The sequence below is a fragment of the Syngnathus floridae genome, chromosome 20 (genome assembly GCF_059516105.1).
Source record: "Syngnathus floridae isolate MCC-2025c chromosome 20, RoL_Sflo_1.0, whole genome shotgun sequence".
Taxonomy (NCBI): Eukaryota; Metazoa; Chordata; class Actinopteri; order Syngnathiformes; family Syngnathidae; genus Syngnathus; species Syngnathus floridae.
In genome coordinates this window covers 3754560-3781971 of record NC_142432.1, presented here as the reverse complement: position 1 = coordinate 3781971, position 27412 = coordinate 3754560, and the positions used below count along the sequence as shown (strand labels likewise).

Sequence of the window (27412 nt, the reverse complement as noted above, 5' to 3'; positions counted from 1 at the left end):
TTACCATAAGTCGTCTAGCCACAGAAACGGACGTCATGTCACGGACCGTTGTTCACTAGCGGTTTCCCTTTGTGAGATGGGTAAGATTTCGACACAGCGGAGAATGGAGATGAGGGAGCGTAGAGATAGTATCAGCGTTTGGGGCTGCCAGGGCCTTCCTGTGGCTGTGATGGTCGTGAAGGGACACAGAGATAGGAGACACAAAGGAGGGGGTAGGGGAAGCCAGACTCGTATCGAGATATCATTTTGGAAATCTTAAATTCTGATTGGTGTTCATTGAGGAAAAGAGAAATTAAGATCATTAAGATTTGACTGTTTTTGAGTCGTAAAATAAACAAAATGGGTTATTGATGATTTTGATTTGCAGCAAAATTACTATTATGTCGCTGTGGCGAAATATGTGAGATTACCTAGTGGCCGTCACATATTGAACACCAAACACTAACTTCTTGTTTGACCTGAACGTGTCTGTTGAAATGTCCCGCAGCATCGTGTGGGGCAATATGTGGTCCTGCGACATCTCCACAGAGTGAGGAAAGACTGTATTTCATCTAATCCCCACCAAATTACCCAACAAGTAGCAAAATATATGAACCCACACCACAACACCACTAAGCATATGCATATCTCTGACAATCCAGTCATTCATTATTTTCAAATTTCACTGATGCTATATTAGGAATTACATCACGGAGAAAGAACAGATATGTTTTCAAATTTGGAGAGTACAAAAAGTTAAACATGTCAGAAAAATAGTTGTCAGATTGTTAGATGTCTGAAAATATACTGAAGTATAAAAAAAATGATTTCTTTTTCATCACTTTGTAAAATTCTGTTTTTGTTGTTATTGTGCTGACAGTTTGTTGACATTTCCTAAAACAGCAAATTAAAAAATTGCAATTGGGCTAATTTTTTTATTTACTTTAACGCAGCAGTTTTTTATTAGTGTGGTTTGCACTTTACTGCTCAGAGGTGTGCAAAAGATAAAAAATTAAACATATTTTGGCACAATTTTTAATTGCTTTAAAAAAATCACCAGGTGTAAATTATATCCATCAAAGCCGAAAATTGCAAAAAAATATGCAACGCAGCAACTTTCTTTTTAATGACAAAAAGAATATCTGCAAATAAAATCTCGCAATCCTTGTGTCTCGTGCTGAAAGGAGAAGTCATTACATTCTTGTGCCGTGAGTCAAAATCAAGTTCAGTTATTGTGCAGTTGAGTGATAATAACTTTGTAGCGCCACCATGTGGCAAAGTAGAGTTTGTACAGCGGGATTAGCCATTTATTTTAGCCATTGAGTATTTGCTACATTCATTTTTGTCTTGTCAATCATATTAAAGAAAACATGAAATAAAATTATCTATCCATCGATCGATCGACCTATCTATCGATTGCTCTGCACTCGATAGTAGATGTCTGGTAGCACCGAGACAGGAGACGTCATCGCCTGTTTGCCGATTGCAGCCGAAGTTTGCCGAAATCCAAGTCGCCGGCGGAGGCTCCCACAAGCCTTCCCTCAATGCAGTTCTCCACAAGCTCTTTGTCCACGAACGTCTGGATGACGACACGCGTTTGTGTCAGATGTTTCCTTTGACACATCGTCACATCGGAAGACCGAACTTCAATGGAAATGATTAACGTTTGAAAATACACCGAGAAAATAAGAGGAGGAGCGACTGGCTGTCGCCCGACAAGCTTCATCACCATTCCAGTCGCTGCCAGTTAGCTGAAACACAACTAGCGTGCCCTTGTACGGGTCAGGGTGTTTATTTGTTTATTTTCTTACCCGAGAGTAATGTCGTTTGATTTTAGATTAATCGTGCACAAAACAGACTGGCGTTAAGGTGCGTTGACAGCCGTGGAAGAACTCTTGAGCAGGCTGTGCTCGCACTCCGCAATGTTCGGGACGTTTGGAAGAGAACGCAGCAAATAAATAACACCATTCTAAAAAAAACAAAAAAAAGAGGGTAAGTCACGATCAGTGCTTCTTTTGATACCACGCGGTTGTCGTGTTTGTTTATGACCACTGTTGTGTTGGGGGGGCAGGTGTGTGTCTCAGCTGTGGACTTCCTGCCCCTTTGGCTTACATTCCCTTCACGTTTTCCACCCCTCGTGAAAAAAAAAAAAAAAAAAAAAAGAACAACTCTTATATAACCCAGTGGGATTCCTCTGTGCAGGGAAACACTGGCTGCACCCAAAGTGCATCCATAAGGAAGGTTGCCATGCAATGGTGGAAAGTAACGAAGTGCTCTTTACTAGCTGAATAATTGTTGCATTTAGTTGTGAAACAGCAACAAAGTATCGGTAATGTCTTATGATGAATATTATTATTAACATCTGGGATGATGACACAATGTAAGATATTCCCAAGTTATGGCTTTGAATTGTTTCATGTGAACATTTGTGTAATTCTTCCCCTCTTAGGTTTTCGCTCCATCTCCGTCTCAAGCACCTCCGCAGTCAATCATGACATCGCCAGACTCCCCAACTCTTGTCTCCCCTTCCCCATGTCCACCTCCTCCTCCATCTCTCCCCACATCCCCCGTGCCGTCCTCCCCTGCCCCGTCCTCCTCCTCCCTCCCGCTCCCACCCTCGTTGCCCCCCACGGGGGAGGTGATGGTCCTGGCTCTGGGTCGGAAGAAGCAAAGGGTCCTGATTGTTTTATCAATCCTTCCCAATCTCTTCCTGGCCTTCCTGCTCTCCTCTGACCCCCTCATCACCCTCTCATCGCCACACCACTGCCACATCCCGGGGCCGTCGCCTTCGCCCGAGATGCTGAACATCTCCTTGCCCTGGGAGAAAGGCTTGCGACCCGGTGAGAGCGGAGAGCTTTCCCAGTGTAAGCAGTACGCCAACGGGAGCCAGTCGGTCGTGGTGGACTGCCAGGCGGGCTGGGACTACAAAGTCACGGAAGGGCTGAAGAACAACATCGTAACTGAGGTATAGGACCCTCCTGTTTTTCACGTTGGCAGGAGTGGACTCTTTACTATTCAAACATTCTGTGACAGCTCATACAGGTAAAGTCACAAAACTGGTCCGGGGAGTTTTTCAACATGTTTGCAAGTCTGCGAATGCTCAAGATCCACTGAGATGATTTGACAAGATTTTATGTGTCTGCACTGGGGCTCCCAATTTAGACTAGGCCTTTTCATTCTCAAGCGTCTTTTCCCGCTGTTTGTTGCACTCTGCAGATCATTAAAAGTCATTTTGCTCTCGGCAGTTCAGCAGACTGCATCATTAGCTCAGTTGGTAATGAAAATCAGTGGCTCGCTTACATGTGATTAAAGTTTTGATGTTATTCTACTCGACTCGCTCAAGACAAATAACCAGCATCTATTTCATATAGTGGGATCTGGTGTGCGATCGCTATTGGCTGGTTCCAGTGGAGGAGGTGTGCTTCATTTTGGGGGCTCTGACCGGTTGCCTCGGCCTCGGTTTTGCTGCTGACAGGTGACGCAAGCACACCCACGCGTACCTATTCAAGCGCAAGACGACAATTTGTTTTCTTCACAGAATCGGCCGCTCCAAGACCTTGTTGACGTCGCTCACCCTCTCGGTGGTGTTTGGCGTTTTGGTGTGCGTCTCCCCGTACCCTTCCATTTTCATCGTCATGCGTTTCTGTCTGGCGGCTGCCAACGCCGGGGTCTACCTCATCCTTTACATCTCTCGTAAGTTTCTTCAGAACCCCCAAAAATATCATTTGATGATTTCCCGTTGAGCTAATATTTGGATTTTTTTTTTAGGGCTGGAGTTGTGCGAGCCTTCGCTCAGGTTGATATCTACCGTACTGGCGGGACTGATGACGGTTTCCGGGGAGCTGCTCCTGCTGGCGGTGGCACTCGGTTGTCAGTCCTGGAGAGGTCTGCTGGGAACCGGTGCCGCCCCGCTGGCGCTCTTCCTCTGCTACGGGTAGGAGAGCGCTGAAATTTGTCACTATCCATTTAGAGTATGGACAAAAGACTTGAGACAACCACTCAGCCTAAAAAAAGCTTCATTGGGATTGTGCAGGCGGCCGAGCTCCTGATTGGCATTTGATAAAGCGTCTCAATTGCATCTGACAAGCTTTTTTTTTTGGGATTGCATCGATCGTAACTCCCTCGCCGCACTGAGCTCTTTAGCTCACGTCAATATGCGTTTAAGCAACTTTGTCAAGGGTGTGTAGTCGCTTCAAACCTCCATTCTTGCTTCCACACTAAATTAAAGTCATAATCGCAGATTAACCGCAAACGTGGGGGTTTGGTGGATTATTTTCCACAGTGTAAGGCCTAGAAATTACAAATCCACTCGTATGATGCTGGGTAAAGGTCAGCTTTATTTCTGCCTCACTTTGCTCGCCTGCAGCATTCCTGGAGTTTTTCCAGAGTCTCCTCGCTGGCTCCTGCTGTCCGAGCGACATAGCGACATGAACTCCTTCGGCGAGAGGAGAAACTCCAGCAGAGATCTGAGGGATGACGAGAGCTTCACAGGTTGGCGGGAGATCACATTTTGCTTCTGTTTTAATTCTCATCAGCAGATATTAAAGTGACAGCAGATGATTAAAAATGACTGATTGTTGCTACTCCATCCTGCTAGAGCTGGATTCGGAGCCGACGCCCACCTCGCGTCCCCACCTTTCCTTCCCTGAGCTCGTCCACAGTAGGAACATCTGGAAGAACATTTGCGTGCTCGGCTTCACCTCGTGAGACATCCGCCGCGGGTTCTTATCGTATTTCCCGGTGAAAGGTCATCACAACTTTTCTCTCCGCTTAGATTCATCTCTCACGGCATCAGCCACTGCTACAGCTCGTTCCGAGGCGACGTCCGAGGCACGGCGCCCGGCTTTTATTGGACGTACCTCCTGTCGGTGTGCGCGGGCGGCGCCGCCTGGGTGTTGCTGTGGGTGACTGTGGACAGATGCGGTCGGCGTGGCATCCTTTTACTCTTCATGACGATGACGGGCTTGGCCTCCTTAATCCTACTGGGACTTATGAAGTGTAAGCGGAATCATTTTCTTATATTTTGCCCATATGAGTGATGAACATTGATTCGTAACTTTCAAAAAACAAATACTGAAATTTAAAATGGACATCTCTGTCTCTATCGCCCTCTTGTGGCACAAGAGTTGTAGCGCATAAACAAAGTTAAATATTCACCCCGCAGTGTTAATAGTAGGATATAATAGCAATAAAGCCGGCATGCTTGGAAGAAGACACGTGTGTTCTTTCTTCCTGGCACATGCATTTTTATTTCTTTACAAGCAGGTGTTTGGCAACACCGCTCCATTCCTGTTACATAACATCTCCGTCTTTCCACTTTTAGATCTCAGTGAGAACGCCATCACTGTCTTCTCCGTGATGGGCCTCTTCTCATCGCAGGCCACCGCCTCCCTGTGCATTCTGCTCACTGCAGAGATCATGCCCACTGTCATCAGGTAGGAAGACACAAAACTTGTTAAATAAATACAAAATGGTAGCAAAGCATTCGTTCGACACACGTTTTAGCACCAAGATGCCAGAAGATGGCGCCAAAGTCATAATTTTATGACCCAAATCCAGTCCCTGTTTATCTGTTCTTGTTTGGCCAGTGAGATTGACTTCTCGTAAAATACGGCGTAACAAATGTCGGTAAGCAAATGTTTGGATTAAAAAAAAAAAGAGGCCGTGTGTCCACAGAGGGACAGGTGTGGGCGTTGTGCTGGCCCTGGGCTGCGTGGGCCGCCTCAGCTCGCCACTCATGGACCTGAGGAACCACTACGGCTACTTCTTGCACCACGTGGTGTATTCCTCTCTAGCCTTGCTGGCCGTGTTGTCCATCCTGCTTCTGCCCGAGAGCAAGAGGAAGCCGCTGCCTCAGACTCTGGCCGACGGGGAACAATACAGGCGTCCCCCGCTAGGCAGGAGGAGGCGGGACAACGTGCCCCTGCTGGCCACGCCCAACCCGGAGACTTAAAAGAAGGAATGGGAGGCGGCGTGTGCAATTCCACTGGAACACGACATTCATTTATGGAGGAAGGAGAGTTGAGAGATAAAAAGGGCTGTAAAGATTTTTAACTTATGGCGACGATCCGCACATTGAAATCTTCCTAACACTATCTTCTTTGTGGTTCAGCTTCCTCCACTCTGCAGCCCCCCCCCCCCCCCCCCAGGGCATGTGTCACGTTTTATTGTTGTAGTCCAAAACTTGTTCTTCATTTAATGTTAGTGAACTGAAACCTCCACCATCTGACCTGACGTAGGGGCACAGTTCTCAGACGTATCCTGTTACACTTTTAAACTGTTGTTTGCTGTAAATACTTTTCTTGATTTTTTTTTTTTTTTTAATTTAAGTCTGTTGGAAAGATGTGCATTTCTATGCAGAGGAGATTGCGCGGCGTAGATTACTTTGATATCACGCCGTCAAAGTTTAATGAGACTTGCCCAACTAAACACTAATCAGTATTAGGGATCCAGTTCAAAGTGTAACTCTGGCCCGGAGCTGGAGGATCATCATTTTATTTATTACCCTCAAAATAATCTGAGCAATACATTTTTCTATCAATACGATTTTCTGAATTCCCCCCGGGGATCAATCTATCGAAATCATAGTTTAGGCATGAAGGCAAAAGATGTCGCATCATTCCGATCCGCATGCGTGGAAGCACTTTGAAGGCCTTTTTTTGACGCTTTTGTTCCTCAGAAGCTTACAGTACCTCTTTAGATGCAAACTCAGTGGAGTAGGAGTTCACACGGTTACTAATTTAAACCGAATGCTGAATGTCTTGTCGATGCTGTAGAAAGGGCCCAATGATGAAGCTTCGCAGGAGCTAATGAAGGGTCCTCAAGCTCCGTGTTTCTCCACCTCTGACTGTTTTCTCGCTCATGTTGAATGTCGTGATTGCAGTCAGAAAAATGTTTGCTGGTGGGCTCACTCAATTGCACTGGTGATGCCTCGTTAAAAGGGATTTTTTTTCCCCTGACTGTTTCTTCACGTTTAAGTACCTCCTCAGCATAATAGTGTGTCTGAAAACACCAATTGTTCAATGATGAACCCAGTTAACTCTGTAACCTGATTTACCGTTCAATAAAACTGGTTCTATCAAACTTCTGCGTCTCTTGTTGGATCACAAACAAACCGGAGCGCTTATGAAAGACAATTAAAACTTGCCAATTGGTTATTTGTTTGTGGCTTGTTGGCGGAATGTGGAACTACATGTACCAGCCGCAATGTTATGCACACCTGCACAGCATTATGCATTGTGCCAAAAAAAAAAAATCCACAGAAAGCTCATGAAACCCACAAAACAAAAAGTGCAAGACATGGAGAAAGGATAAATCACAACAAGGACTGGAATAGTCCACGCTGGTCATAAAACAATGGCTAAGAGGTGAGAGTGACATTTTTAACACAAAGTTGTGGAAAAACTGGAAGTTGGGGAAAAAAGATGACGCTGTTACTAAAAAAAAAAATATTACTGCAGTCAGAAAGTCCTTTTTGTAGTCCTCTGAATTGTCTTAGTAGTTTGGACCTTCATATGATTTTCCCAGAAAAGGACAAACAAGAATAATTTCAAACCCATCAAAAATAGCCACAAATTAAAAGGGCAAAATCAAACTTTCCCATGATTGACTGCCAAGGAAGATCAAATGTACTGAATGTTAATTGCAGGCACCTCCCCGTGAGGATTTATTGTTGAATGAAAGCCAATACTGTCGACATTAATTTGTGCCACTTTTGTTTAGCTGATCTGAATTTTCTTTCCTTGCCAGAAACTCTGCCAGTAGGGGGCGCAAATTTCCCCTGCAGCCTGCAAGAAACGTCATTTCCCCATCAGGTGGAGTTTCTGAGGAAAGCTCCAGGAAGTAAACATGCAAAACAGGTAAAATCTTCCTTGTCTGACTAAAAGAACTATTTAAAATAGTTAACTTAAGGAAAAACAGTATGAATCTTCACAAATGATGACATAATGGAAATGCTGTGTGACTAATGAAGCAGCCACACCCGCATGATGTCAGGCCAACGACTATTTGTCCTGAAAACTATGAGAGAGAAAATCAAAGGTGCAAAGTGCATGAACAGAAAATCAAGGGTGCAAAGTGCATCAACAGTGACCAGACTGTTTTATGGCCGACTATATATAACACCCATATTTACTCAGCTATCACTATGGCAGGTTGTTTTGACCTCATGGTGAACTCCCAGTAAATGATGTGACACTGAAAACCATTCTATGAAAGAGCTTGTTTGAATTTATTTATAAAATGCATATATTAAGATGTTTAATTGTCACTGTGCAAATATTTAGACAAGCATTGTGTCAAGTACTTGTTTGTGACAATGAATGTTAAAAATCACAAAATACAGTATGATTCAATGAAAAAAAGGGTTAAGAAAATAAAGAATTTAAAGCAGATAAAAATATATTTTTAATCATGAATCCTCCTTCACCAATGGTTATCGCTTAGCAGCAGAAGAAACGTACGTAGATAACCCTGATGCATTTAAGCGGGAATTGGGGTAGTAACACTTTCAGCAACCATTCAAGATGACCCAAAAAAAAAAAATCATTGTGACACATTCAGAGCTGGAGCTATTAACACAAAAAAGGAGATTTTTTTATTTTTCGCTCCATCACCTTTTGGAGCGGGAGGCTGGAATTGCGCAACTTCACTTCATGTCACTTACTAATGACTGTCAGCCAACATTCCTGTCATTCTTCTCTCTTATTTTTACAATCATTTAGGCGAAACTTACGATTACATCGAGACTGCTTTCACAATTCCGTTTCCTTCTCGTCATCGTCACTGTTTTCTAAATAATATTCATCATCTGTTGTTGTATCTGAGCTGCTGTCTGAGGATTCTTCAAATGTGGTTAGGTGAGAGATGTAACCTCGAGAGGGCAAATGCCCCCTAGGGGATGGACTGTCCACAGGTTCTGGAGATGGGCTGGAAAAATTAGGTGAAAGGCTAGGAGGTCTGGACATGCGTCTGGGCTGGGGTGACAAAGGAGGTGTTGGGGGAGGAGTCGGGGGGCTCACTGTATCCCAGTCAAAGTGAGACGTCTTCATTTTGGGGCTCCAATGATTGGGTGATATTGCCACGGTGTCTGCTGGTGGACAAACGGAGACACCCGAGCTCCATTGGGCCAGACGGCGAGTGAATGATCGAGGAAGCGATCTCGATCTGGCTTTTCCGGCGTCGCTGGGCATATGAGACTGCATCTGCCTGATTGCCCGATGATTACAATTCCTCTCCAACCACTGATTAAAGTCCTCATCACCTCCTCCATAAGTCGGGACTGTTTCCGAAAGATCGTCCACACTCATGAATTTGGGGCCGGTGGAGATCCGTCCGGGCCCCGACCGCCGACTGGAGAGTACGGAGCTCACCGAAACGGACCTCCCGGGCTCGATGCCGTATTTTAAATCAGCGTAGCACGATGCGTCATCCTGGATCGGACCTGTGCTCGGCGGACCCGTGGAGGCCCGGCTTCTGCGGGAACTCACCAGGCTGATTCCTTCGCCCGGCTCGCACGGTGAGGAGGACTCACGTCGGTGCGGCATCTTCGGGCTGTAGAAGACGTTATCGTCCGCCACTTCGGGTGAAGGGAATGGCGAGAGGGTGGAAAGAGAGGAGAAGGGGGAGAATGAACTTTTGGAAGTGGGTGTGGATTTCCTGACATGAATGAGTTTTGGGCTTCGACTGGGACTCGGATCTACACTCAGATGAAACTGCGTTGATGTTCTGTTCTTGACGTCATTCTGGTCAGATGATTTCTGGGGATTGGATTGATCTGGCCAAACGAAGAACTCGTTTTCTGTCGTTGGGTTTTGTACAGATAAGGCCGGTATGAGGGAGTATCGGTTCTGCGTTGCCCTTTCATCGTCCTTTGGTTTGAGTTCTCGGTCTTCTGCGGGTCTGCTGCTCTCAAGCGTGGCATCGTTGGTATCGCTCAATCCACCGACGGAAGGCGTTTCAGAAGCTCGCTTCCATTTCCACGGAAATTGCTCGTCTTCAGGGCGCTTCGGGCTGAACGTTTGCCTCAGTTTATTGAAGACCTGGTCCATTTTCGTCGAAGTTTTATTAGCCTTCTCGTTCTCCGAGTTTGCCGTGCTTTTCTTCATAACAAAACGGCGTTTCTTTGGATTTTGTTCGTTGTTGCTCTCGGCTGAGAAAAGTTTGAATTTACCCATCACGCTCTCCTTCATCCTTTTGCCGCCGACTTCGTCACCCGCACAGCGACTCTCCGTTGAGCTGCTGCCACTCGAGCTTGGATTGGAATGAGTCAGAGTTGCGTGTGACTGTTCGGAAGTTAGCGTCTTTGCGAAAAGTGCCGATGATTCAGCCTTTGTGCTCTTTGGATCAGAACTTATGTCCATTTTTGAATTCTGCGGATTTTGCGGGATGACATCAACTCTGCTCTCGATAAATAATACCCGGCCCGTTTGTTGATTACGACATATACTCTTATGGCTATTATTATTGATTTCTTCTCCGTACAATAAATTTTCCTGCGATGACATCTTGTTCTGCAGAGGAGATGATAATTGTTTTGGCGAATTTCCAAGTGATGTTTTCGAGATAGGTGAGGTTGCATCTGCTACTGGATGAGAATGTAAGGATTGATTTGAGGTGTAATTTGAGTTTAAATTTGGGAAAAGTGGCGTCCGTGGAGTTACCTTCTTGGTTTCACCTCGGCTGGAGATGAGAGTGGAGTAGGGCGGGGAGCTGTAACGGATCTTGTATCCATTTGAGAAGTCGGGAGATGAGAGAGCAGTTGTATAATATAAGAACTCATCGGCCTGCAACGATCGTGACCTCTGAAGCCTGCACGGGGTCACGTCCATCCTCTCGAAGCCACGTCGATTGTCAACGAGGTTTTGTTTCGAGGCTCCTTCCGCAGAGTCGGAAGACAAAGCTCGATACTTCTCCCCTTTCCCCACCTGCAAGTTTGAGGTCTTGCGTGATGTGGTGGAAAGAGGAGCGTTTTTCGTGTTCTGACTGCTTGATCTTAGAAAAGAGAAGATGGATGGAGCTCGGATGAGCGACTGAGACCTTGAGCGAGATAGGGGACTGGTCAAGACGGATGGATCTAGACTTTTGCTGGATTGGGAATTCTCCGAGTCCTCCGAGTCCTCCCACATGACATGTTTCACTCGTTTTCCATGTCCTGTTTTTTTGTTGTCTTTTTCTGATTGGTTGGTTAATATTCCACCCACTTTGCGGTTTGGACTGGTTGGAGTGGTAGGGGGTGTTTGGAGATGCGATGTTGTGGTAGATGTAATCTGGATGGGACTAGTTGTGCTCATAGATTCGGGGTTTTGTTTGGAAGAGTCATTTATCATCGGAGCATGACTGGACACGTCTTTTGTTTGGAAAGATTTTGAGTTGGTGCTGTAACTTCTTATAAATCCGAGAGGAGATGTGTTGCTTGCTGTATTGGGGACTTTTGATTTTTGCGAGCCAATAAATAAGGACGTGTGAGAAGAATCTGCTTTCGACTGAAATGACGGACCGCTATTTTGATTCTGGGAGAAAGCGCAGATGTTTTTTGAAGGACCGACCTGATTCCTGAGAGAGTCGGCCCGATCGAACGACGAAAGTTTCAACGAGGGTGCCAAGTCGCTCACATGTGGTTTAAATGAGCCATCAATGACATCACGCTTAATAGAACCTGTCGGCTGATTCAAAGTCTGCAGACGTTGCGACTTTTGCGTTTCTAGTTTTTTCAAACTGGACTCGTGGAGTTGTTTGGCCAGCTTCATTTTATCAAATGAATAGTCGCATTGTTTCTCTTTGACTCTACCGATTCCTCCTCTCGGGGGCTTCGTCGCGAGATTGACGCCATCGTTGCAAATCGTCGTTGCTTTATTGCTGCTAATATCGGAAATTTGACCGTTGAGACTTTTGTTCGGAGTTCGACTTAGAGCTGGCATGTCAGAATTGTTAGATAGAGGAATTAAAGGTGTGTTTGACTTGATTTTGGGTGTGTCGGTGAGAACGGGAGTTGAATTGCCCTTCTGGCTATTTTCTTGCCACCTGGATGATGATGTCACAGGTGTGTTTCTAGATGGTGAACCACTTTCGGAAAGCCTCCCGGAGTCATATTGAACAGATTTATGTGAAGATACAGCGCTGTCAGGAAAACCTCTGCCTGAACTTATCCAACTCTGTTCATTATCTGATGGTCGCTGGCTGATAAATTCTTGCCTGAAGCACGAAAGACTCGGTTGAGCCGTATTCATTAGTTGTGGTTGTTTGGGCGTGTCACTTGTGACTTTGTTTAGGGTTGAAGACGAAAACAAGCTCGTTTTTGACGTGCCTCTTTTACCGTGGTTAGGTAGTGACGGAGGACTAACTGGTTGCATCTCGGCTGCCCTGGGAGAAAGGGACAAAGAAGAGGGGAGTGGCTTGAACCTTTCCCTCTCAAGTGTTTTGTGAAAGGCTTGAGTCACCTGTGTTGAGAAAACCTCTTGGTCCGTTTTCAAAGGCGCCGGCTTGACCTCGGATGACGTGGGGTCATTAGAGTTCATACTTTGATTGTTTAGTCTTCGTAGTGATAGAAGAAGACTGCTGGTTGTGGGTTTTGAACTCAAAGATGAGCGCCGCAGCGGATGACCATCTCGTTGAGTCCCCTTTTGTCCGTATGGATCCCAGCTCGTACTTGCTTGCGCTTTCTTCATTTCTGTCTCTTTAGCGCTTCCGTCCAACGAGGCTGTCCGAGGAACTTTACTCTTCAATTCATAGTCCAAGTTCTGAGGACCACTTTTAGAAGACCAACCCGTCGTGTTCTGTCTGGTACTCAGAAACGGAGCTCTCGACTGGGCTTGCGATACGTTAAATAGTCTTCCCGTACTACTTTGAGAACTCTGAGAGCAACTCTGTGGACGGATTGCCTCGGAATTTGCCATTCCTGGAAGACTCGTCAAAGTTTCCAAACTGCCCGTTGTTTCGAACCTTTTGGACCGTCGAAGGCGGCCAGTCCAAGTCGGGGCAAGAACCGTCACCATGGCAGAAGACAACATTACTTCCCTGGGCTCCTCAACATCCGTTTGGTTCTCAAAACCGTCTTTTATCGTTTGATCAGTTGATCCACGGACACTTGTGCTTGGTTGCAATCCAGAAGAAAGTCGACTTCCGGACAGAAATGATATCTTCTGTGGTAATGGCGACTCGCTTGTTACTCCTCTGGAAGAGTCTAGTAGTGAAGTCCGATTATTCACCTGTCAAAACAAGAATTACCTAAGCGTAACCAAAAATTTCCAAGTGAAGTCTGCTGTGTCTTTTCCCAAGGTGTAATAAAGTAAAAACATTGAAGCCTGGACAAACAGGTTATTTACAATGACATACACACCTTGACAGTTCTTAATCCATCCAATCCAAGATGATTTGAAAAGAATACAATGTCATTAAAAGTGTTACGATCTATTCAGAAATTAAAAATCATTCGATTTTAGTTCTTTTAAAAGGCCTCGTTAAAAAGTTACTGGACTAAATTGTGCAGTGTCAATATTTTCATATATTTTTTTAATTACAAATCTCACAATAACTGATAATCAATAATAACTTACCTGAGCGCTGCCAGCTACAGTTTCACACGTCTCATCCGAACTGAAGAAGAAAGCAAAAGTTTGATTAGTGCCGATTGAGTAATCAGGAGACAAAGCTGACATTTCCCAGGATGAAAAGGCAACAGTTTTACTCGGATGTCAAACATTGAGCGTGGCAATGCCGAGCAACACGATGGCCGGCATTCCTTTGCTCTGTCCTCCGGCCTTCACTAAACACTTTTCACACACACTTAAGTCACGCCTGTAGCCATTTTGAAGGCATGCGTGACACACTTGAAAAAAAGATCACACACAGGGGCTCTCTCTCACATTCAGTTCCAGATGCCGACATTGTATACTGTCGAATTGTATTTTTTGCTGATATGCACAGGTGCTTGAAATTCATTTAAAGGGTGTGTCACTTCCTGGTGCAGTACAAAATTCAAAATCTAACCACAAATGATGTCCATGAAACAATAACAGGGACTTTCTCATTAAGGGCGGAACGGGTTCTTATTATAGTTTGGGTGTTGATGATTCATAGTTTTTTATTTTTTACTCAAGGTTCCAGACTGCCCATAAATAGCTGCATTTAGTTGCTAAAATTTGAATCAACAACATTTTTCCTCCCGATAAATTTGCTGTCATCAAAACATTGCTTTTATATGATTTGTCTTAATTTAGTGCTGCTTGTTGACGTCTGTTGAAAGCTGTATTTCTCTCACATGTACCCGCCTGAGGATATACCTTACGACGTCCTTAACATTTTTCACATACTATTCCACGCACAAATTAACATATTTGAAATACCGAATGGTGTACAGAAATGAGGTCAAAAATTTGTGTGTTCACCTATATACACAGGAGTCTTGCTTCCTTTTGAAGTCCAGGTAGTTGGAGAGTGTTAAAACAACACGGGTGGTGTATCTGCTCCCACTTTCAACATTCACCTCTTGTCTTGGTCCGTCTGCTCCAAATTTACATTCTGGAATAATAATTGCATTCAAATGTTAATTGATGGGCAAGTAACACCGATTAAAAAAAATAGAAACAAATTGTCACCTTCGACCCTTCTTTCATGTGTGATGGCACGGCAGCAAGGATGTGGACTTTTGTCGTCCCACTGTCTGCAAAATCAAAATCATTCATTTTACCCACAGTTTAAATACATGGATGATGTCATCAGCTCCAACCCGCCGCTATTTTGTCAAGTGTATCGTAAGCACACCAAATTTGGTGATGCACCAGCAATTGGACCATAGATGTCTCTCGTACAAACAATAAGCAGCCCCACGTTAAGAAGAACAAACATTCCTTCCATCTTTGGCTTTTATTTACTGCGTGGAGTTCCTGTTCATTGTTGAAGCAGTTGGCAGGTTGACCCTGAGTCCAGATCACCTTATTTAAACTTGATTTTATATTTCCTCATTATGAAATGAAGTGTGTTAAAAGTGCATGGCTGTCTTTCTTCCGAGTCATTCTTTTAAATATCTGCTTCCTCATGCGTAATCATGCCCGATTGATAAGAAGCACTTGTATAATCCAACACACTTTCTTTCACAGGCGGCGAACACGCCCACTTAGATGGCCGATCCCGCACTTCTCCGAGCGAGCGTGGCAACACAACAAAGACGAGGTACAATTCCGCATGTCGGAATGATTTTAGTGTTGCTGGAAGTCGTCCTTATGTCGGTAAATGTACCACTTTGTGTGAGGACATCAAATGACTTGCACATCATAAATTGTTAATACAAAAAAGAATTTGCCCTGGGGTCACATGGATTATACAGATTTACCCTTCACGTTATTGTATTATAAAAAGAAGACTTGCATGACCTGACAAGAGAGAAAGTTACAAAGAAGGGAGGAACATCTTCAGCTCAACACACCTTGTCTTTTTTGGTCCTGACACGCCCGCAGGCCAGGACAAGAAATCAAGACAGACACAAATACTGTAACAGCTTCATTGTCGTCATTGCGTTCAACCAGCAGCCAATTTTTCTTTTCTTTGAAATATTTTCCTCACTCTAATTTGCCTAAGGGATCCATGAATTATCTCAATAATAACTTCTAAGAAGCTTGCCAAGTACAGACTTGAAAGAGACAAACCAGCCAACATAAACGTGCCTAGTTAAAAAAAATAAAAATAAATATATATAATAATCGTGGCTGGTCTGTGTAGTAGCTTCACCCTGTCCACACATACTGTAGATAAGAAAACCGTTGTTGTGTTTTCCAAACAATGACTTTCTTCCTGCAGTAGCTTTGGCATGCACTTAAAAGCTTGTGAACTCACTTTTGTTGATGACAAGAATTTTCTTTTTCATACAAGATAAGGAAAGTAATAAACAAGTGACAGTTTATCACATCTTGCTGCAGAAAATCACATCGACTCATATATGATTAATTACTTTTGTCTTGTTGACGCCAAACATAATTACAGCATTTGTGTATCATAACATGCGTTACCACAAGCGTACGGATTATGTCACGGTTTTTATGACTTTCAGGCGGATGACAAATTGTTTTCTTTGACAGAATCGTTAGTGTGAAACATTGCGTGTGAGGTATGTCCGCTCCGGTGTAAGGGCTGAACTACTTGTGGGTGTGTGTGGCCTTTTCAGACAACTAACACTTACATAACCACAATGATCCTGGCTGAACTAAGTGTGGGTGTGAACTCGGACAAACACATCATTGAGATGTTCCAACTGCAAATGATTTACTCCTTAAATGTCTGAATCGTAATGACCTTGCAGTGATTTGCAATATTAAGGCAAACCAGACTTTTTTTTGTTTGTTTTTTTAGAATCACACACATTCACTGCGCCACACTTTAAGCAAACAGCAAATGTTGAAGCATGAAGTGCAGAGAAATTGAAGTTGCGCAGCAAGTCAGTGGCTTTGTGTTTCCATGGTGATAGTTCTGTTGCGGACCTGAATGCTTACCCACGCGTCAATAAATTCCTCTCAGATTTCAATCACACACAAACTCATGAAACTAGCCTTCTGCAAAATATGAAACACTTGGAAAATACAAAAAAAAAAAGAAAAAAACGTTTAAAATCACAGCTGTTTTCTCTCATCTGATATCTGGAAACGACCAAATATTTACCCTAATTATCCCAGGTCATGAACTAATTAAAAAATAAATAAAACGCACCAAACAATTCAATAACCTTAACGCCGAACCGCTTGAAATACCTTTAAGAAAACTAAAAAGAATATTTCGACAAGCTAGAGGCGATACAGGAGCGTCACAGATAAATTAAACACTTAATCACGCAGTTTGTAAACGAAGTTCAGTATCAGTAACAACTCGCTACACAACTGAGGAAAAACCGACACACTCCGTGCAAACCTTGACAAGTGTAGCATAAACGCGATAAAAACAAATATAAATACATCATGAAATGGATTTAGACCCACTTTGTAGTCGAATTCCGTGTTGAGCGTGCTTCCCCGTGCGGAGGTGTCGCTGTCTCTCTTCGAACTGACAGTTCGGAGTATACTGCGTCACTTGTTGACATTCTGTTTGAACCGGTTCGGAGCTCCAGGATGCCGATGAGACACGCGCATCTTAAACACGACGTGTGGAATTTAAACAAGCAGAGTCAACCACAAGAGTAGAGGAACCGTCCACGCAAGAAGTCAAAGGGCGACGTGCAGGTCAAGCGCACCTTACCCACGGAACTTTTCCCCCCCTTCAGTTAAAGACACCACAAAACTATTCTTCAGTAAAAGTACACATACTTGTGTCCAACTTATAAGTAGAAATACGGATTCAACTCCTTTAAAAAAATTAAAATAATAATAAATAATGGCACAACAATACCTCTATAGGACTTTAATATTACTCCTATAGTTGTACTACTTAATATTCTGATTAATGTATTTAGTGAAAAAAGTATGACGTAATGAAATGCAAAAAAAATTGATTTTAGGGTTTAGAAAGACGATAAAAATAGCTCTAACACATCCATCCATCCATCCATCCATCCATCCATCCATCCATCCATCCATCCATCCATCCATCCATCCATCCATCCATCCATCCATCCATCCATCCATCCATCCATCCATCCATCCATCCATCCATCCATCCATCCATCCATCCATCCATCCATGATTATTGAATTTACCCATCAATCCATGATTATTAAATTAAAGGTCACACCATCCACCCACCCAGCCATGATTATTAAATTAATACTTACAATAGCAATACTGCTCCCTATCGTTGAGTTAAGAAATTACATTTAAACTGAAACCACAAGAGGTCAGTGTTGTCATGTTAGTTTTTGGGAAGACGTCACAGTGGGTCCGTGTTTTATTTGAGCAATCGTTTGCTTGACCAAAACTTGTCAACAAATCACGGAAATGAATATTAACATTTGCAAAACGCATTATTGGCGATTTACAATAATTTATATTTTGAAAAGCAGTTATTGACACGCACTAATGGTATTAATGGCAGTGGTATACTTGCACCGCTCCTCCTTCTTCTCCCCCCCCTCCTCCTCCTCCTCCTCACCGGGATGCAGGACTGGTGCTGAGCTCTGACTCCTCGCCACAGACAAGTCTCGATTATCATCACCAGGACACACGGGGATCACGCACAGGAATCTTTGCATTTTTTTTTCTCTGTGGCGAAGGGTGCTTTCTTGGATTCTCATTCGAATCGAGTCTGCTGGCAGCATGACGGAACTTGATCTGGTCTTTTAGGGATAATAATGGCCCGCTTCAAATGTACAATTTTACCGAGCTGAATCTGAGCTTTCATTCAGAGACTAACTGGATCCACACAGCGGGATGGATACAAATGAGTTTGCAGTGCTGAAACTTTTTGTTGTTGGGATTTTGGGTGAGTGCTCTTGTTTTTCCGTATTGCAAAACAAAACAAACACAGACAATAAAATAAAATAGCCTACACCGGATTAAATTATTTCATGCAATATTTTTCTACCAACCACACTCCACAATTTAATAGCACTGAATTAGTAGACTTGTATTATTTAATAAGTGGCTATTTGTTATGGCAGGAAAAAAACAAGACTAAATTGCATGAAGGTTGACCTTTCAAAACGTGTCAGACCTTCATACGCAGTGGATAAAATGTGGCTACACATATTGATTATCTGCCTCCTGCCATCAAGTAAAAGAATATTCAATTGTTCTGCTTCTGCTGATGCTAAAGAGATGAAAATTGATTTATTATTGTTTTAAAAAAAAGTTAAATTGGATTATTTCCCATGCATAGCAACATTTAATTGCAGCTCATTAGATTGTGCAAGTGTACACATAAACCAATTGTTCTCAGTATTATAATTTCGGATTGCTCTCATTGAGAAAAAACACACGGATGGGCATACAGAATTATTTTTAATAAATTTTACATTGAGTTCCCTGCACAACTGTTCTTTTTAAGCAGTTTCGCGTTAATTAACAGAAACCGCTGGCTGCAGCGATAAAGCCGCCCAAATTGCTTTCTGATGTATTCCACATATTCTTCTGAATAGATTAATTAATATCCACAGTTTGTATTACATTAGGAAGAAAAAGCATCAAATGTAGATTGAGCTAACCCTCCATGACTAGGGGAAACTCTAACATTGCATGCCCCAATGGACAGAGCTAACCTATATATCGAGGCCAATAGGACCTTTTGGATCTGGCTCATTAGTCGGTCCTTAAAGGATTAAATCATGTATGAAAATGTTTCATGCCCCTCATGAGTTTATGTACAAGGTTGGCGTGATGAGTTGAAAGATTCTTGGGTGGTCTGCTTCTAAAAATCACAATTTCATTTATATTGATTACAAAAAATTATGGATAGTTTCAGCCCCCTAAAAGCCAAATTACAAAATGTAACTGGAAAATCACGGTAGGCAGACAGAGAGACAACTGTAGTGAAAGGATTGAATTTCACTGGTGCTATCAGGACAGCAAAAGTGCTTGATGGTGATAAAAGCGAGGGGAGGGGAGTCACTCGCCAACATGGTGTGGCTATCAGGAGCTGATTGTGTCACTGTCATGACAAGAGTCAGCCTTGGCGCCGCAACGACTTCCATTACACGCCGTCCACGCAAGTTGCACAATTCCAATTTCAAGCATTTTGCTTCGGCTTTGTCATTTCTGTCAGATTGTACCATGCTCTGGGGGGTATGAACTCAAGAAAAATTGAGGAAAAGTTTTTTTCTTCTGTTTGGAAAAACTCCTTTGGAGACTTGAGAATGTGGTCTGTGTTTGAAGACCTCCCCTCCATGGATAACGACCATGTGACAGTTGCGGCCCTTGCGGCAGTGTAATACTTGTATTGCTATTTTTCTTTGTATTTTTTCCTTTCTGGTTCCAGTAGAAAATACTAAAAATATGGAGAACAGATTTAAAATAGTTGCATCAGGTTGCGGTAAATATTGTTCATGTCGTAGGGATTTCCCCATATTGGCTTTGGTCTAGACAAAAAGATTTTCCCGTCAAGCATCCCTTTTGGGACTGAGAAAGTTTGGGAACCGTTTTTTTTTTTTTCTAAAGGGAAACAAACCACTGAGTCAGTGTGACTACTCACATGCAGATTTTTGGCTAGTTGTATATCAATCATAAATCTAAACCCTTGACCCACTTTCTTAAGGTGTCCCTCAAGGTACAGTTCTAGGCCTCTTTGTTTTTATCCTGGACTTGTTCAGATAATGATGATCTCCTCTTAAATTCCCTCCACAAAAAACGATGTACTGTATTACATTTATTTTCTTAATTTGTGCCGACTTGAGAATATTCAACGTATTTCATAACAGTAACATTCGTATCACTCAGGCTAATAAGCGTGACACCGAACGCTGCTCGGACAATCTTCTAATGGCAACGAGGGTCTTTTAAGAGCCTAATTAATATTTCATGGGGCTGTAAAAGTTTCATGCAAGAGGAGATGGAAGGCATGAACTTTGTCTCTTTTTGCTCTTCCCGTTCCTTTCAAAGTGTGACACTGAGGTCTGGCTGACACTAGTCTCCCACGGAGTGCGGCTGCCAAAAACTAGACTGCTTTTACTCACCCTGTAAAATCCTGTCAGTACTGACCAAAATAGTGACCTTCGTGTTCTCGAAACGGCGCCACCGTGCAATACAAAAAAAAAGTGGAAGGATGCCAAGCAGGTGTCTATTTATATCAGGATAAAAAAGATCTCACAAGGGGATAAATACTTTGCAGCCAAAAGACTTGGATGACTCCGAAACAGTAAAGAATAAACTGACACTTCCTTAAAAAGAAGCTAATAGCAGACGGGAACGTTTTATTCCAATGCGGGAAAATGTTTCCAGGAATACTGTGGGATCAACCGTTATTTATTATCTCAAAAGGGCTTTTATATTTTTATTTTAGCCTGATGAGGGAATGGGCTTTTAATGACTTTGTCAGAAGCATCTTGAGCATCTGTTCATACAGTACTAGACAACATATGCCCTACTTATTTAGGCCCTTAACAAAGTCTGAGATTCATTATAACCCAAACCACTCATCCTCTCCCCCATAAAATTGGCAATTTAATCGTAATGTGTGCCGTTCTTCTTCATCATTATCCTGCAGTGCATTGTTCTAATGCGGCCGAGTCCAAAGGAGCGTTGTAGAATGTGAATTTCAACTCCTCTGCTACTTGAGGAGAAGAGCTAATTGGCTTTACGGTGAAGGTCTTGCCTTTGTCTGACGGAAAACAATGACCTCTTCGTCTCATCAAGGAGATCATTAGCTTCTGTTCGTCTGTCCATTTGGCAGGTTCTTAAAAAGATTTGATCCCAAGTGTCTTTTGGATCTTAGCATACAGTCACATTTCTGTATCAATAAACAGAAAACGTCTTTGAGAGGGTTAGGGTTAGGGTTAGGGGGGGGGGGGCAGTGTGCCTCATAATGATTAAGTGATGTGTCTTTGAGTAACCATCGAGAGACAATCGACAATGTCATCTTTCTTTTTCAACATCTGCTCTTTTAACACATGGAAATGTTATTACCGTGTTTAGCGGAATACGGCTCATAAATGTTTGTCATGACGTAATGCCAAACAACTTGATAGCCGAGAGTGTTCTGTTCTAGCTTGGTTTTTTTTTTTTTGTGTACGATTCAATGGAAGTAAACCACTTTGGTCTATCTCGAGCTTGAAATGATTTTCAAATGGCTCATTTGAGAAGTTGAATCCCAATCCCCGTAATGCCGTTTGTTCCACTTGATTATGCACACAAACAAGCGAGTTGAATTTCACAGTCTCTTGAATCAGCAAATTCACTTTGTCATTATTGTATTGGAATTTCTTATCTATCATCCGCAGCTTGCTTGAACTCGTGCCAAAATCCAAAGTTTCCACTGGGATTTTCCAAAATTGAATGTTGATGAGGTGCTTAGCGCTTCAGCTTGAGCGGGGGCAGAACAACTGATGGGATGCTCCTTTTCTTAAGTGCCTGTTACACAACATCTTTAAGATGCTGCATTTGCATGCAAACTTAAGACCCCGTGCAATTTGTTTGCTTGTGGCGCTTCTTACCGCTGGAAATAAATATTTGGTCTGAATATTTGCACGTGATTTTTTTGTTGTTCAGGAAGTCTAGCGAGCAGCCGTCTTTTCCGATGCCAATTAAGTGATTAAATTAGAAACACAGGAGACAATGCGTCCTTGGGCATAAATACACATAAAGTCAGACGACTTAATATCCGGTTTGGGTTTTGCATTTTTCCTGTTTTAAAACGGATAATAAATTGAATATAAAAGCATTCATATATCTTTAACTTTTTTTTGTTTTTATTATTATCCAATATGAATGTTTTCCACTGCCAGTTAGATGATACAAGTCAGCTAATGATGCTGCCGATGGAACTGATAAATAAATTAATTACCCCCGGAGACAGTTGGCACATTAGTTTATCTTCCATTTCCTCATTTCCTTTCCTCGTTTCTCTTTTTAAGCAGACAAACGTTGTTGCCAATTCATCTTGTGAAACAAGAACCGTAATCGACGTTATCTTTGCTTGCCTTTTTATTTTAGTGTTTTAATAATGGGCTGGATCCAGAGTGATTATGCACAGAGCAGTTGTTAAAAGGGCTTTAAGGATGGATGGAGGAAATTGAAATCTATTAGCATACTAAACACTTCACATGAAAGTGGCTGCTTGATGTGCTGCACTCTTCCATTTAAGAGTCGTTTTTTTATTTCGGGACAAATTTGTGAATGCAGTTTCACATTTGAGTCACTGAATATACTCTATTAGGTTAGGTAATGATGTTTGCAGCAAAGCAATGAGGCAAAGCAGGAGTGCGCTCCAAAATTGTGTTTAAGTCCAAAAACAAAAATGGCAAGACATTTTGAATCAACAAATGATGTAATAATTTATAACACCAACACCCTGCTAAAAAGAAAAAAAAAAAAAAAAAACAAGATTCAAAGTAAGAAAAAAGTGGCATTGACGAGCACAGGTAAAATAATAATAATAAGAAGAAAAATCAAGACATGCCCCACACAAAACAAAACATGAATAGAAAAACTAAATAAAATTTCAACAAAAACACAAATCATGATTTATTCTTTCAATAATAATGGCGTACTGGAAAACAAAAAAAAACTAATTTCTGAGGAAGTGACTCGCTTCTGCTGAAATCTCTTTGCTCTTGGGTGTGATCCAATGAAAAAAAAGAACCTCAGCGGTATGTGCGTGACTCAATGGCTGTCTGAATTCAGCAAGCAGGAATGCGAGGCATCTTTCAGAGAAACGCCTCCACGTGTAACGCACGAGACTCTTCTCATGGGAGTTGAGTCGGACGTCACAAGAAGCGAAGCACGTTTTCCCAGTTGGTTAAGGTGGCTTTTTTTTTCAATGACATTCTAAGGTTCTTATCATAACAAGGGTTGAGGGGAGGTCAAAGGTCAGGAAGTCAGATGTGCATGTCAGAATTTTATTTTATTTCCACTCAACATATCTTTTTTATTTGCAGTCAATGCCTGGATGGCGAAGGGCTTTTCAGGTATGCATCCGTTCGGTCGACATCGTATCATTTTGTTGGAATACATTAATGATGTTTTCTAACATCCGCTCTCCAGCGACTGAGAGTTTGAACATTGAACACACTTCTGCCCGGCCGAAGAGAGCCTGCAACGAGTCGCGCTTGGAGTGGGAAGTGGAAGTCTGTGGTGAAGACTTCAAGCGGGACATGGCTCACATAGACCCTCAGCATTGGTGTAACCTCACTCACTTTATCAGGTATTGCACACACACACTACGGAATATTTATTTTCATTTCAATCAAATGGACATTTCATTTAAACGCTCTAAATTTGTTTGACTCACTACAACAAACCAGTTAATTACGAAGCTTGGAGGGAATTTTTTTAAAATGACCTTTTCACGGAGCCACTCTTAATATTTTACCCCAAGCGTCAGCCTAGCTAAGATAACATCTCTTAGTTGTTGTTTTTTTTTCCCCAAAACACTGAGACGTGAAAAACAAAATTTGGATATTTAAGCCTTAACAACAAATCTTGATTTCAAAACATCTGGAAAAACAAGACTCTTTTCATTTGTCAACCTTTTTAAAATGTTTTCAATTTCACAATTTCTCCTTCTAACCTTTGAACGCTTACGCAAGACGAAGGCGAATTAGCTTAACATGCGATCCCAAAATGAATACGATGTTCGTGCATACTGGAGGACGATGACCGACGCTTCACATGCCACCTCTGCTTGAATGCTAAAATTAGCCTCTTGAACTCGGTGGTGCAGACAGATGTTTGACTTGAGGCATGCTCGGCTACATCTGTAAAGATGACGGGGAGGATAAAACAGACCGTTTGGAGATTTGAAAACAATTAGCATTATTTTTTTTTTTTGGGGGGGGGTCGTCTAGAAAAAGACCCCTCTGACTTTCTCCTTTGAATTAGTAGCAGACTTCACAGGAAGCACGCTGTTGCATCATTTAGTTTGAAACAATGATGCCTTTTCTCTGGAATCGTGTTTGTTTGCAATTAAAAAAGGGAGAAGAAATAACGAGTCGAGTCACAAGTAGACATGTTGCCGTTGTAGGCCGAGGTTCTGAGCGGGACTTTTAAGAGAAAAGCAAATATACAGATTGACCTGAACAAGGGAACCGAGAGGGGAGGGGGGGGGGGGATCAGGCTCTGAGAGCAAAGAACCTCATGTTTAAACAAGCAGTGATCCCTGCAGAGCTTCTCCTGTTTGACAAATGTGTCGCGCTTCCCCACGGCGCAGCTGCTGCAACAACAACTCCCATGATGTTTTGAGCTTGTTGTACGAGAGCGTAACCAAGTTAGAAATGTTACAATATTGAATATATTGTAAAAATAGTTAGCATCAATAAAATTACTGGGATAGCCTCTATTTGCCACTCAATCATTTACCTCTTCATGACTTCATGAGTTTTACGCACTATAAGGCGCACCAGATTATAAGGCTCACCTTCAATGAATGGCCCATTTTAAAACTTTGTCCATATATAAGGCCATATATTTGGACACGCCTGCCGTAGTGGCTCAATATTGGTCCATATATAAGGCGCACTGGATTATAAGGCGCACTGTCAGCTTTTGAGAAAATTGGAGGTATTTACGTGCGCCTTATAGTGCAGAAAATACGGTGTGTATATATATATATCTATATTTATATCTATCTATCTATCTATATATCTATATATCTATATCTATATCTATATATATATATATATATATATATATATATATATATATATATATATATATATATAGATATATATAGATATATATATATATCTATATATAGATATATATATATATATACATACATATTTGGACTCATCTTGTTGTTTATTCCCTGCGTTGAGAATGAACAGGAAGCAAAGCACTTGTCTGGCATCTGGTGCCTTTGTCATTGCTTCCAGAATATACGGCAGATGCTCACCCAGTACATCTCTTACAACCAGCAGAAGTTTATTTGATTAGCAGCACTTAAGCAAAGCACCTTCAAAACAAAAGTGACATCTTGACGTCAGAAGACTTACAATCATGCCGTAGATGGCGACACAATTCAACCGTTAAAATGCTAATAGTATAACAATTGATCCTTATTTGAATTTCCGGTAATGGTTTTTTCGCAGTGAGTACCACATCTTTACGCTCTGCACGGAGACCAAATCCTTCATCGTCCACTGCTACTGGCCCAATCCACTGGTGGAGAGCTACATCATCCGCATACACAAGCACTTTTTCGCCAATTGCACTTTGGATCAGGTGGTGTGGGTGGACCCTCCGGACAACACGTTGACCGTCCTCATTCTTATTCCTGTTTTCCTCACCTTGGCTATGATTGCTCTTGTGGTGTGGTGCAGCAAGAGGAGCGACAACCTGGTTTAGGGGACACCACCCGAACATTTGTTAGTGTTGGAAAGTTTGGGAGTTGGATTTAGTTGGTTATTTGATCCGCTGGTTGTTTTAGGAATCCATCTTCTAAAGTCCTCGAGACAACAACAAAGTGTTCAAACATTTCAGGGTGCCTTCACGCAAGGATCTAGTAATCAGTTTCATGTTCTCTTTTTGTGTGTGAGCAAAATACATAGTCCAAAAGGTAAATAACAAAATCAGCAAAGAGCCAAAAGACATATTAGTGATTTATTGCACATGTTTCCTGTTGAGCATGTTATTAGTTTGCATGTTATCTGATAGATGTTCGGATAATCTAGATGTCCCCTTTAAGTGCACTCATTGACTTGCTGTTTTTTTTAATTACAACCTCTTGGATTGCCAATACAATCAAAGCTATTGTTAAGAGACAGTTTTGCAGTCAATTGTGCTGTTCCACATTCTAATACGTACACCAAAACATTCTTTTGTGTTTTAAATATTTCTTTCCATCAATAAGAAAAGAGCATCATTGCACAGGATTTTTTTTTTTTTTGTGATTCGTTTTGGTTTGTTTGGATTTTTATTACCATGTTAAAATAAAAATCATTATAAATATATAAAAAAAACATTTTTTTCTGTCTCTCTTAATTTATGCCCCAAAATAATATTCCACTTTTAAAATAAATTAAAAATATATAAATAAGTAAATAGGCAAACTTTTTTTTTTATCTGTCTCTCTTAATTTAAGCCCAAAAATACTATTACACTTTTACCTTGTACAAATGACAACATGCTTTATCCAAAAAGGTGGCTGGAGTTTTTTTTTTGCTTTATATGAAGCTGTACATTCAGGCACTGGTTCCTCATCTAACTCAAAAAAGAGTTCATGTATATTTGCCAAAATTTCAAGCTATTTATTGTATTTGCCTTCAAGTTACTATACATGCGAAACAATATGACCAGTTTAGGTTTGGAACATTTCGATGGATGGATGATTGGCCAGACCGAGACCAGTGATCTTGGACTTTTCTTGTCAGAACACTGTATCCTAGCTGAAGGCCAAAGTTGATGGAACTTTTGGGAAATAAGATCCCCCGTGGACAACATTTTCAACATACACAAAAGGATGAAAAGGAACCCAAACTTGGACTTAAAGGGATTCTATGTTTCCACACACTGCCGAGTTACTCAAGGGACAAGTCGTCACTGGAAAGGACAACAAATATGAGACAAAATTAGAATTCAACCATTTTTTGTGGCTGTTTTATGACTGATTGCGATGAATTAAAATACTGTTCGTACACTGAGAATTTCTCGTCATGAATGTTCTTTAAAGTTGAACCTACGAGCATCTGGGTGTTGCATTAGCCTCGCATGATCTTTTGTGGATCTCTTCCAGAATTTTATAATAGCAATGGAAGCCAAAAACAATGACTGCTTACAAATCTATAACACTCCTTTGCTTTATTGCTCTTAATTGTTATTTCACGAAACAATACCTCTTAGATTTGGGAGTGGGTGAATTCTTTTTTTACCCT

At 42.0% G+C, this 27412-nt stretch overlaps 3 protein-coding genes across 4 annotated transcripts; 2 read left to right on the top strand and 1 right to left on the bottom strand.

Moving 5' to 3' along the window:
* The first annotated feature begins 1471 nt into the window (after window positions 1-1471).
* On the top strand, window positions 1472-7062 carry slc22a17 (solute carrier family 22 member 17). The gene is made up of 10 exons (XM_088362823.1): window positions 1472-1971; window positions 2429-2944; window positions 3351-3454; window positions 3518-3672; window positions 3748-3913; window positions 4346-4470; window positions 4577-4682; window positions 4754-4977; window positions 5303-5414; window positions 5656-7062. The coding sequence occupies exons 2-10, from the start codon at window positions 2471-2473 to the stop codon at window positions 5930-5932; spliced, it is 1743 nt and encodes a 580-aa protein (XP_088218949.1). The 5' UTR covers window positions 1472-1971; window positions 2429-2470; the 3' UTR covers window positions 5933-7062.
* Window positions 7063-7216: 154 nt separating this feature from the next.
* LOC148380827 (receptor activity-modifying protein 3-like) lies at window positions 7217-27184 on the top strand. Of its 2 annotated transcripts, XM_088362831.1 has the most exons (6): window positions 7217-7346; window positions 7729-7838; window positions 15075-15147; window positions 23480-23509; window positions 23586-23745; window positions 25631-27184. In XM_088362831.1, exons 3-6 carry the CDS (start codon window positions 15096-15098, stop codon window positions 25884-25886), a joined length of 498 nt encoding a protein of 165 aa, XP_088218957.1. In that variant the 5' UTR covers window positions 7217-7346; window positions 7729-7838; window positions 15075-15095; the 3' UTR covers window positions 25887-27184. The 2 variants fall into 2 exon arrangements, with proteins under 2 accessions (XP_088218957.1, XP_088218959.1); XM_088362833.1 differs by lacking the exons at window positions 7217-7346; window positions 7729-7838; window positions 15075-15147 and adding an exon at window positions 18051-18375.
* LOC148380828 (uncharacterized) lies at window positions 8186-17097 on the bottom strand. The gene is made up of 5 exons (XM_088362821.1): window positions 16941-17097; window positions 14574-14638; window positions 14364-14496; window positions 13533-13572; window positions 8186-13184 (listed from the first exon to the last, which is right to left on the bottom strand). Exons 1-5 carry the CDS (start codon window positions 17039-17041, stop codon window positions 8733-8735), a joined length of 4791 nt encoding a protein of 1596 aa, XP_088218947.1. The 5' UTR covers window positions 17042-17097; the 3' UTR covers window positions 8186-8732.
* Window positions 27185-27412: the final 228 nt, after the last annotated feature.

Excerpts from the sequence above, each read along its gene's own strand:
- slc22a17 (XM_088362823.1), top strand. The coding sequence starts at position 2,471 with ATGACATCGCCAGACTCCCCAACTCTTGTCTCCCCTTCCCCATGTCCA. Across the intron at positions 3,455-3,517 it reads CTCGGTTTTGCTGCTGACAG|AATCGGCCGCTCCAAGACCT; the intron begins GTGACGCAAGCA and ends TTTTCTTCACAG. Across the intron at positions 3,673-3,747 it reads CCTCATCCTTTACATCTCTC|GGCTGGAGTTGTGCGAGCCT; the intron begins GTAAGTTTCTTC and ends TTTTTTTTTTAG.
- LOC148380827 (XM_088362831.1), top strand. The coding sequence starts at position 15,096 with ATGGCCGATCCCGCACTTCTCCGAGCGAGCGTGGCAACACAACAAAGA. Across the intron at positions 15,148-23,479 it reads GGCAACACAACAAAGACGAG|TCAATGCCTGGATGGCGAAG; the intron begins GTACAATTCCGC and ends TTTTATTTGCAG. Across the intron at positions 23,746-25,630 it reads AACCTCACTCACTTTATCAG|TGAGTACCACATCTTTACGC; the intron begins GTATTGCACACA and ends GTTTTTTCGCAG.
- LOC148380828 (XM_088362821.1), bottom strand. The coding sequence starts at position 17,041 with ATGTCAACAAGTGACGCAGTATACTCCGAACTGTCAGTTCGAAGAGAG. Across the intron at positions 14,639-16,940 it reads ACACGGAATTCGACTACAAA|ACAGTGGGACGACAAAAGTC; the intron begins GTGGGTCTAAAT and ends TTGATTTTGCAG. Across the intron at positions 13,573-14,363 it reads CAAGACTCCTGTGTATATAG|TTCGGATGAGACGTGTGAAA; the intron begins GTGAACACACAA and ends TTTCTTCTTCAG.